The sequence below is a fragment of the Psammomys obesus genome, unplaced genomic scaffold (genome assembly GCF_907164565.1).
Source record: "Psammomys obesus unplaced genomic scaffold, mPsaObe1.curated_primary_1811, whole genome shotgun sequence".
NCBI classification, from domain to species: Eukaryota; Metazoa; Chordata; class Mammalia; order Rodentia; family Muridae; genus Psammomys; species Psammomys obesus.
Window position 1 is genome coordinate 23,727,100 of NW_026590062.1, and position 11,837 is coordinate 23,738,936.

The 11,837-nt window shown below is 41.9% G+C and overlaps 1 protein-coding gene across 1 annotated transcript; it reads left to right on the forward strand.

The window, feature by feature from the left end:
* LOC129675909 (disks large homolog 5-like) lies at positions 1 to 3,445 on the forward strand. The gene is made up of 5 exons (XM_055606047.1): positions 1 to 8; positions 191 to 352; positions 1,312 to 1,470; positions 2,631 to 2,762; positions 3,409 to 3,445. Exons 1-5 carry the CDS (start codon positions 1 to 3, stop codon positions 3,443 to 3,445), a joined length of 498 nt encoding a protein of 165 aa, XP_055462022.1.
* The last annotated feature ends 8,392 nt before the right edge of the window (positions 3,446 to 11,837 follow it).

The following is an 11,837-nucleotide window of genomic DNA, read 5'->3' on the forward strand; positions in this document are numbered from 1 at the left end:
ATGGCGATGTCCCAGAAGAGTCTCCTGGAAAGTGCCCCTTAGCTAATGGTAACTACAAGGTGAACATCACCAGGGTTCCCCATGACGTCAGCAATCCATTTTCTCTACATTCTATTGTATCCTGGGGAGGTATTCACAATGCTTGTGATGTCACCACCTGCTCTTAAGGGCATTCATTCAGTCCCTATAGGTGGGCAAGGCTGAGAAGCGTCTTTCAGAAAGAGAATGTGGACAGTAGAATAACTGAAGAGAGGCAGAAGGCACCTGGCCTTCCATCTAATTTTAAAATATCAAGAAAGAAGTTGTCCTGGGGAAGGCACAATGAGTCCTGGGCAGAGGAGTTGGGTTTGAGGTGGGAGCTATAATAATGGGGCAGTGGAACAGGACCCTCTGGGAAGCAAATGAACGTTTCTGAATAACATAGGTCATGAAAGTAAAGGATTCCAGAGCAATATTTTTTCTGTCCCCAAAGCCAGGAGCTGGCAAGGCCAAAATTGTTTTAAGCGAAGTTCTTAGCTTTTCTCTTATTGGGCATTTGCGGTGTACCATGAGCACAAAAGGAGACCATCAGGGGTCAAGGAGGGCTAACATTTCCCAATTTATGGTAGGGCATCTCTGCACTTCACTCTCACAGGTTTCTTTTAGGTGCTGTGGCTATCTGACAGCAGTTACAGGGACAGAATGTGCTCCTGGCTATGACCTTATGTACTCATAACTCCTCTGACCACCTCTCCCTGACAGCGACACCCTTGGGTTTCTGATCAATAGTGTGGGCGGCAGGCATCTCTCTAGTACAGGCAAAGTGTCAGAGTCAGTGGAGCAGACATAGACTAAATCATTATTGCCAGCTCTGGCGTGTTTTGGTCTTTCTATGGGCAGAATTGTTCAGTCTGTTGACCATGTTCTACCACTGCATGAGTTTTTAATCCACAGGCACAGTCATAGAGTGACAAGGCAGGATCTCTGTGTGTCTCTGAAACACCTGAGTGATTGTGCCATTATTCTCCTGGCTTCTGAAACCACAGGCTTGAGGGCTGAGAAGCCAAGTTGCATCTCCTGGGTTTGTGAATAAGTCTGAAGCGGCCATATCTGTGGTCACCTGAAGCACAGGTACAGAAACAGAGGAAATGCCTGGCTGCTTAAATACCCACCTTTTAAGAGAGTGATGGCAGATCAGAGATACAGAGAGCAGGCCTCTCAGGCTTAGGACAAAATCTTTAACATTATATAACTGGGTTCTAGGCATGCTCTATTTGTGTCCATCCTCTGTGCCTTCTCACTACTCAAGTTCACTTCTGTTCACCCTACAAGGGCCAGTGGGGAGCCACCATCCCCCCCAGAGATCCCCTACAAGAAACAGGTGAAGACAGAAATGGACAGGCTGACCACTCAGCTGCAGCTGATGACCACAGACAGAAATGAGCTGCAAGATCGCCTGACCCTTATCACAGAAGGATCCTTGGACAATCGGTATCCATTATTTCAAACCCCATGGTGTCAGTCTTGGGTCTGCAAAGTCACCTCCATCTAATCCTTTTAAGGACACCTCCAGGGTGTCATGTCCCTAAATGCTTTTCAGAAGAGAGGCAGGAAATTAAGCTTGGGCAGCAGTGATATCTGGAAAAAATCATATGCTTCTTCCAAAGAAACCCAGAGCCTGTGCTCTGAATCACACAGCACAGGGATTGAGGCAGTGGAGAATGAGTTCCCAGCATGCATTTGGGAAAGGCTTGATAGGTGGTGGCTTGTGTGAGACACCAGCTACTGTGGGTTTGGCATTAGATTTTTACTTGCCTGGCAGAGATTTAATGCTGGAAGCTCCTGATAGCAGCTGGAGAGACCTTATCCTTCTTGGTTTATCTCAATTTAGGACAGGAAGACATGGAGCTCAATACTGTTCCCCTCTCTCCTTGTGCCTTATAATCTTGAGACAGTACCTGAGATACAGTTTTTCAGCATCCCATCCTTCTTCCTGTTTTTCCTTTCCTGCCTATCTTTATTGCCTTTTGTCACCACTCTCTGTGTGTGTGTGTGTGTGTGTGTGTGTGTGTGTACATACATATTTCCATGTTAGTGTATACCTCTAGACTCTTGGAGCCAGGGGTGTGACCTGTGGCCTTTGAGTCACAGTCTCAGTGTCACGCTAGTACTGGGATCTGGTTGTGCCACTTTAAGCTGTACTAAGCCTATATGGCGAGATTGGAGGCACAGTAAAATCCTTTGGGCAGTTTTTAAAGCTGTCCCTAGGCTAGATCTCATTGGCAGAAAAATGTCCGACTCTGTAGAAATAGTCACCAAGGATCAAGAATCACTGTTCTGAAAACAGGAGAAATGAAATCACAGGTATTTGGTGGACCAAAAGTTGTGGAATGCTTCCCTGAGACTATAATGGGGTAGACAGCCCCTCTTGGCTTACTGAGTGAGCTCATGCAGGCAGGGCACCTTTCACCTGGACACCCATAGCTTCTGCTGGCCTGGGACCAGGGTAACAAGTTGTGTAAGAAGCAGGATGAACTGGTACAGAGGATCCAGAATGTGTCATCTTCTGAACTTGGGTAGTTTACGTCACAACTTTAGTTAACAAGGTCCTTGAGGCAAGTATTCATGGGGTTCTTTGATTTTGGGGACAGGCCCTATCATAGGCCAAATCCTTTCAGTGAGAAACTCAAGACACAGCATTGGACCCTGCAGACTTTGGAGTATGAGCACACTGAAGCCTCACAGAACTTCAAGGAGCTTGTCAAGGAGACTGGCTTCTATAGGTAAGTGCCTGTCAGGGACTGTGGGATGGCCATCTCTGCTTGTCTTTATTCTGGACTGGAGAGTCCCCAGCTCTGGTTCTTTCCCTTCTGCCTCTTAGCCATCAGCCTGTCTGGGACTTTTGGAGTCAGATTTTCTAAATATGAAAGAAACTGTTAACCTCTCCCAGGAGTTTCATTCAAGCCTCTGGACCCTCTAGGAAGAAATCAGTTCAAAGCAGGACAGGGGTGTCAGGCAGCCTTGGGTATCTGGGAATCAGGCAGGGTTTTCCAGAGCTGAGTGTTATGGAGCAGGAAGATAGAATGTGCTCCCCGTGGTTCTCCTGTCCTACCTTGAGGGCATTTGTCACCTATTTTTTGATGTTTCCCCATTACCTGGGACAGTAAAGGACAGATGGAGACTCTTCTTTCTTTTTGAGGGACTGTGTTGGAGACTTTAGCAGTTGTTATTCTTTCATGAATTAGCTGTTCTCTGTTTATGGTCTTCTTAGTGCAGCACGCATGGTTGTATTGGGCTCTTTCCTAGGTCCTCCAGGAAATCTAGGGCTTTGTGGTGTTGATAGGCCCTAAGGTAGGAATGGCAAGAGCAGGCTAGCAGGTAGAGCAGGAGGAGGCTGTCAGAGGCTTACCCTTCAGAGGGTATTTCCAGCAACCTCCACAGTCAGATCCTGATGGAGCAGACATGAGGAAGCAGGACAATGAGAAAGTGCACAAGAATTGTATACTTCTAAAGCACCAGTTGGAGGAAATGCAGCAGATTTGTAAGGACCAGCGACCTCCAGACACTGCAACTGGACAAGGTCTGGGACCATTTACCCACTGAACTCTTTGTCTGCTCATCCACACACCTGAGCTTTCCCCTATCACCCTACTCACTAATCTATACTCCCAAACATCCGCCCACCTCATACAATCTGACTGTTCTTTTCTCTGTTATGAACAAGTTTCCTGGAAAATTACACTCTTGTGAGAAACTCGATTCTTGGCAAGCATACCCTTCTGTTCTGCTTGACGGTGCAGTCCAAAGAACAAAGTGGGGAATAAGATATCTCAGAATTACATGTTCTCTGGCTAGCTGGGGTGCAATGCACACAGACATTGGTACCTTCTGGGTCCTGTAATTATTTGGCATGGCAGAGTCATGTGGTATCAGGTGGGAAGCAGCTTGCAAAAGGAAGAGCCTAGTGCTAATGTCAAATGAGTGCTTCTCATTGTCATCAATTCCTGATGTCTTGTGGCCTTCTCCATTCTTCCTCACTCCAATGTGGCCTCTTCTGTTTGGCCAGCTCTTAATTTATTATGACAGACACCTGGGTTAGAGTTTCCCAGGTGTGTTTTCTTTGAGTTTGCTGGAGTGTGTATAGTTTGGAGCTGACTGAATGACAAGGGACATGTGAAGGATTTCTGACAGTTGGTTTGAGAAGGTCAGAGTCTTGAGATTTCAGAGGAAAAGTTTCTCTATCCACCTCAACATAGTCTAGCCAAGCAGAACTAGCTCCTCACAGCTATTTTAGTTCCCAAGAGATGATAGCAGAGTTGTGAGACCACTGAGAAAGAGCTTGTGTGCTGTGTTAAAACCCCATGCTCTTCTAACAGAAGCCCATGAGCTTTTTGGACCATCATTCAAGTGTGCATTTTCCAGAGGAGGCCATTTGGTTACTTTCATTTAAGTTTCTACCTTGAAATAAGGTTTCTTTTTTTTATTTTATATTTTTATTCTCATGATACTTGACTTTGTCACGTGTCCATAATTTATGGTGTGACATCTGTTTTTTAATATAATTTTTTTATTTATTACAATTTATTCACTTTGTATCCCAGCTGTAGCCCCCACTGTTGTCCCCTCCCAATCCTGCCCTCCCTCCCTCATCTCTTCCCATGCCTCTTCCTCAGTCCATAGATAGAGTTGTATATCCTCCCATTCCATTTGACCTTAGCTTATCAGGTCTCATCAGGACTGTCTTCCTCTGTTGTCTGGTAAGACTAACCCCTACCCCCCATCAGGGGGAGGTGATCAAAAAGCCAGCCATAGAGTTCAGAAACAAGGTTTCTTACCCCCCCCCAAAGCTTGCTGTTCTGGCTGTCCTGGCTGTCCAGCAAGCTCTTGGGTCCTCTCTGTGCTTTCACTTGAATGACAGTGTGTGCATGCCAGTGTTCAATCCTCCACTGAGAACACCATCTTGTCTTGAACAGGTGCAGGAAAGACTGGAGAAACTCCTGCAGTATTTGAGGAAGCAGACACAGCTGGCCATCCAGGAAAGAGACTTAGCATTAAAAATTCAGCATCAATTTGAGGAGCTCCAGATGAGTTAGGAGCCCAGGCAAGGAGGAGAAGGTAAAGCCATCTGGGCCCCTGTTCCTGGATTCTCTGCATTTTCTTGGCTTTTGCTCACCAGCAAGGCTAACAGCCACTCCTGGGAAAGAACACCTCAAAGAATTGTGCTGGTCCAGTCACTAGGAACTTCTGCCCAGGAAACAATATGTTTGCCACCTTATGAGCTAGCCTCATGACCCTGTTAAGGTGCTCAGGTTGCAAAGCTGTGTTATTTCTACCTATAAAATGATGTGATCCATCAGTGAGTCATCATGAATAACTTATTTATTGATCATTTATTAGGGTAGTGATTATTTAAGTAGTGATGTCCCTGGACTGTAGGAGAAAGTGCTAGTCTTTGTAGTAGAACAGAGAACATACAGTTCCCAGATCCAATTGTGACATGTGTTTAAAAGCTTAAAATTTTTGTAGGCCCTGACACTGTGTGACTCTGATGTCTTGGGATTACAAACAATGAATTCAGTTATAAGATCAGTGTTGACCATCCAGCACAGTTGAGGTGGTGGGAGATAGCTGCTTGAAGGCTGATATGGCAGATCCTGACCAGGCCTGGGTCCTAACTGCCTTCCTCTCCTAGGTCTGAAAAGCTTTACTTTGAACCAGAACTGGCAACAACCCATGAGAAGAGCCTTCTGCAGAAGGAGCTGCTGCATCAGGAGCCTCCTGCTGAGCCCAGCCCCAGCAAACACAGAATTTCTGGGAAGAATTGTTTTCTTCAGAATGGGATACCTTGCTGTGAACAGGCCCTAATTTTATCTAGCCAGTGAGCCAGCAGACTGCTTCTGGGTCTCATTCCCTATTCTTTTCTGATAACACCCCTTGAGAAAGCTGGTGTCTCCCTTGCCACTAAGTGTTCAAGACCAGCCATAAGCTGTGGGTCTGTCCTGTTAAATTTGCAATGAGAGAAGGCTACTAGGCATAATATTTTGTGTGAGTTATGGTTTTGCTTACTTTGTAGTGGTTATTGTTGTTGTTTTGATTTTTAATTTCTTATTTGGATTTTACATTCTGGTTTTTGTTTTGCAAACTTTGATTAAATTACTCACTTTTTAATGACTACCCTATTAATGACTGTTTTAAATATTGTATTTTCTTATGATTAAAAATGCAATTTCCAGCTCTTCACTCTTTTTAAAAAATTTTGTTTAATCAATTTACACTCCAATCCCAGTCCTCTCCCTGCTCTCCTCCCCTTCCCATCTTTCTTCCTCAGAGAAGGGGAAGCCCTCCTCCGGTTTCAGAATTAAGAGTTTATACTACCTCCCTGAGCCTCCTTTATTCAGGGAGGCAGCTTCTCTCTCCCTGGAATGAATTCTACCCAACACTACCCTCCTCTTCACCACCAGACAAGAGCAAAGGGATCTAAAATGTCAGTGTGGAGCCCATTACAGCCCAGGCCCAACAGCTTCCCTTTACTCAGCCCTCAGAGTCACCCTCTGACATATGTATCTTTATTAGTCTTTCTACTGAGCTAATGGAGAATTTGAGTTATGAAGGAGCCAACTAATGTGGCAAAGATGAAGGGGAGTTAATATTCACACCCATGGTAGAGTGCAGCCTGGCTACTCAAATCTCTGAGTTCAGCACTCAGCACTGAAAAAATATATCATACCAACCTGAAACACACACACACACACACACACACACACACACACACACACACACACAGACCTGAGCAAGCCACAAATTTCTTGTTTTCTGGGTTCATTTACTTGAAAAACTCTTTTCCAGCCCTTTACTCTGAGGTGGTGTTTATCTTTGTTGTAGAGGGGTGTTTCTTGGATACAGCAGAATGTTTGACCCTGTTTCCACAACCATTTCGTTAGTCTGTGTCTTTTTATTGGAGAGTTGAATCCATTGATGTTGGTAGATAATAGTGGACAATGAATGTTAATTCCACTTATTGTGGAGTTGTGGTGTTACTGTGTTTCATTGCTTGTTTGTTTTTTTTTAATTTTTGTTGTGAAGTTATCTGTATCCTACATTTTCTTGGGTATAGTTGTTTTTCTTGGATAGGAGTTTTCCTTCTAGTATCTTTTGTATGTCTGATTTGCTGAGTAGATATTGCTTAAATTTATTTTTGTCCTGGAATACTTTGTTTCTCCATCTATGTTGATTGAAAGTTTTGTTGGGTATAGTAGCCTGGGTTGGTCCCTAAAAGTCTGCATGACATCTTCCCAGGCCATTCTGGCTTTCATAGTTTCTGTTGAGAAGTCTGGTGTGGTTCTGATAGGTCTACCTTTATATGTTACTTGGCCTTTTTCCTTTGCTGCTTTTAATATTTTTCTTTGTTCTGTAAATTTAGTGTTTTGACTATGATGTGGAGTTTCTTTTCTGGTCTAGTTATTTGGTGTTCTGTAGGCCTCTTGTATGTTTTTGGATACCCCTTTCTTTAAGTTGGGAAAATTTTCTTCTGTGATTTTCTTGAAGATGTTTTTCAGAACTTGGAGCCTGATATCTAATTTTTCATCAATTCTTATTATTCTTAGATTTTGCCTTTTCATGGAGTCCTTGATTTCTTGGATGTTTTGTGTTTGGGGATTTTCCAGTTTTACTTTTTCTTTGAGAAAAGTATCAATTTCTGCAAGTGTCTTTTTATCACCAGAGTTTCTCTTCTCCATCTCTTGTATTCTATTGGTGATGCTTACCTTTGTGGTTTCTGATCTTTTCTCTAAGTTCTTCAGCTCCAGGGTTTTCTGTTTGTATTGTCTGTATTGATTCTAATTCTGTTTTCGTGCCTTGCACCATTTCCTTCATCTGTTTGAATGCTGATTCCTATCTCTCTATGATGGTCTCTATTTTTTTTTTTGTTCATTTCCTCTGTATATACCACTAATTATGCCTCTATTTGTTGCCTCTATTTGTTTGGCTATATTTGCTTGTATTACTTTGAGAGCTTTCTTCATTTCCTGTTTATTTGCCTCCATTTGTGTGGCTATTTCTTTGAGAGATTTATTCATTTCCTCTTTATGTGCCTCTACTAACTGGATAATCATAGCTTTAAAATAATTTTCCTTTTTTCCCCGAATGGAGTATTCATTGATTTTGGGGATTGCTGGTGAAGCCATGATGTCCTGATTTTTGTTGGATGTGTTCTTACGCTGACCTCTAGCCATTTGTTTATCCATAACCTTCACTGTTTGTTTCTAAATTCTGTAGTTCTGACTGGGACCGCCTTTCTCTGGTGTCTGGAGTATTCTTCAGGAAAATGAGAGAGGTCCACTGGTTTGAGAGTGTGCATTCTCTCCCTTTTTGGGCCTTCCTCCTTCGCAGTGTAGGTAGGCCCAAAAAGGGGGAGGGCAGGGGGATTGATTGTTCACCACTCTGTGTCCCCAGAGAAATCTGTGGGTGACCTGAATCTAAATAGTCTCAGCCCATTGGTTTTCTCCTCTTGTCCCGGAAGCCTCAATGTCGATTTTCTGGCTTCAGCTGCCCCTCCACTCACCAATTTCAGAGCTTCAGATCCTCTGCCTCTCAGAGGCACACTGGCCACAGCCATCTTGGATCTCTCTATTTCCGTTCTTTAGTTGAAGGACTTCTAGCTTGTTTTCGGTTTCTGGCTATTACAAATAAAGCTTTATAAAAATAGTTGAGCAAGAGTTCTTGTGATAAGATGGAGCATTCTTTAGGTAGATGCCCAGGAGTGGAATAGTTGGGTCACGGGGTAGATCAATTTCCAATTTTCTAAGAAACAACCATATTTACTTCCAAAGTGGCTAGACAAGTTTGCACTCCCACTACAATTGAGTTGTGTTCCCCTTTCTCCAAATCCTTGCCAAATGTGCTGTCACTTGAGTTTTTGATCTTAGCCATTATGAAGGGTATAAGATGGAATCTCAGAGTGGCTTTGATTTGCATTTCTATTAATGGCTAAAAATATTGAACATTTATTCAAGTGTTTCTCAGCCATTTGAGATTCCTCTATTGAGAATTCTGTATATAGATCTGTGCCCCATTTTAATTTTTATTTTATTTTAATTAATTACAGTTTATTCACTTTGTATCCCAGCTGTAGCCTCTCCCCCATCCCCTCCCAACCCCACTCTCTCCCTCTTCTTCTCCTATGTCCCTCCCCCAGTCCAATGATGGGGAGGTCCTCCTCCCATTCCATCTGACCCTAGTCTATAAGGTCTCATCAGGACTGGCTTCATTGCCTTTCTCTGTGGACTCGTAAGGCTGCTTTCCTCTCAGGTGGAGGTGATCAAAGAGCCAGCCCATGAGTTCATGTCAGCGATGGTCCCTGTTCCTATTATTACTAGGGAACCCTCCTGTACAGAGAGCTGCCATGGGCAGCTACATCTGTGCAGGGGTTCTATGTTCATGCGTGGTCCTTGTTTGGAGTATCAGTATCAGAAAAGACCCCTGTGCCCAGATATTAATTGGTGATGTCCAGATTCTTCACTGACTCCACACCTGACAGAGGGCAATTTCCAAGACGTATAGAGAACTCAGGAATCTGCTTAATCCTCATTCATATTCTTGAGTTTTTTATGTATTTTGGAAATTATCCTTCTGTCATATGTGGAGTTGGTGAAAATCTTTACTCATGGCCTAATGTTTTGTTCTATTGACAGTGTCCTTTGCTTAGCAGATACTTTTAAGTTTTATAATGTCCTATTTATTAATTGTTGAGCTTAATGCCTGAGAAAGTGGTGTTCTTTTCAGGAAGTTGTCTCCTGGGCCAATGTGTTCAAGACTATTTCCCACTTTCTCTTCTCTCAGATTCAGGTTTTTTTTTTCTTAAAATTTTAAAATTCACAGTATATTATGGAATTTTGATAAATGTTAGATGTTCTACAGTATTAGAACAAAAGAAGAACAATATGAAGCTCGGTAGTATTGTTTGTGAAGAGAGCATTATTTTGTCTGATTCTGGGTTAATACAGGCTGTGACTGATCTTGGCCAGCAAAGCAATCTTAGCACTTTCTTTATAGACTCTTTAGCTGAAGGTTTTGCTACTGTAGAAAGAATGAACATGCTCTAATTAAATGTTTTCTCTTTTCCCTAGCACACACAATAAGTGCTATTACTCACAAGTTATGGAGTTGTATACTGAGTAATTTCAACAAATAGATAAGTAGTGGTATATCAAAAGAGACTCAAGGCAGAATTATCTTGTTGCTATAAATTCAAAAAATGTGAGGTTTTTATCTTAATGAAATAACAAATAACAGTTTCTTTTCTTTTAACATGGTAATTTCACCATTATTCACAATGGAGAAACAAGGTAAATGTCCATTAATAAATGAATGGATGAAGACAAAATAGAGAATATATCACCTGCCTTTAGTGTAGTATGGATATAGATTATATATCAGAATATAGTTCAGTCTTTAGAGACAGGAAATTATTGGCATTTGTGGCAGCATGATGAAACCTGAAGAATGTTATTCTAATAAAATAAACCTGGTACACAAAGACAGACTAAGCTCACCTAAAAGGGGTGCAGAATGTTGGTTTTCAGGGGTGAAACAGTGGATATATCAGGAGAAAAAAATTACCGATCATTAGAAAATGCTAATAAAAGACTTCTTTGTCTTCAAATTTTAGGTTTTCAGTTCCAACAGGAATTCTTCAATTATGTAATATTTCTTTCAAACCTTTCATATTTTTTCAGTGGAATAGCAACATCATTCTTTTCATCTTTACTGGCAAATAAATTCATATATTTAAGGTTTATAGTGTGATATATTTTACACATGTTTATCTTTAAATGATAACTATTATCATGATAGTCAACACATCTTTTAATAGGTAATGAGAACCCTGAATTTTGGCAATTTTCAAGTGTAGCTCTCGCTCTTTACCAAAGATGCTGCTCTTTTCAGAAAGACTCAGAAAGTTACAAGTAATCAAAGTACAGAAAACAGACTATGGAGTACTCAGCCCCATTTGGAACATCTATAATACAATTCCTATTGATTAACCTCAGACCATTATGGAAGAGAGAGTGGAAAGCTTGTAAAAATCAGAGGATGAGGATGGGGTAATTGCTGTGAGATATGTCTCCTTTAGAGGACAGGGAAGCTGCACTAAAGAAATCTCAAAAATATGGCTGCCTAAATATTACCTAAAATGACAATACCAGTCGACAAGCTAACATGGATGGAGCAATATTCATAAGGCTTCACCCCTAGAACAACTACAGGCAATCACTGGTTGGTGAAAGAAGAAGAATAAATCTTCACCAGGGATGGGGTTCCTGACACAACAGTCATACCAAAGGTCAATTCAAAACACATCTGGGCTCCAAGCCCTTTCGCTTTCTCAGACAATTAGGAGTAGTGCTACCTCAAGACCCAGCTATACCACTCCTAGGTATATACCCAAAATTTGCTCAAGTACACAACAAGGACATTTGTTCAACCATGTTTGTAGCAGCTTTATTTGTAATAGCCAGAACTTGGAAACAACCCAGATGTCCATCAACAGAGGAATGGATACAGAAATTGTGGTATCTTTACACAATGTAATACTACTCAGCAATCAAAAAGGAGGAAATCATAAAATTTGCAGGCAAATGGTTGGATCTAGAAAAGATCATTCTGAGTGAAGTATCCCAGAAGGAGAAAGACAAACTTAGTATATACTCGCTTATATAGACCTACAAGATATGATAAACATAATGAAATCTACACACCTAAAGAAGATAATCAAGAAAGTGGACATGGGTGAAGATGATCAATCCTCATTTAGAAAGACAAATGGGATGTGCATTGAATGTATGACAGGAGTCTACCAC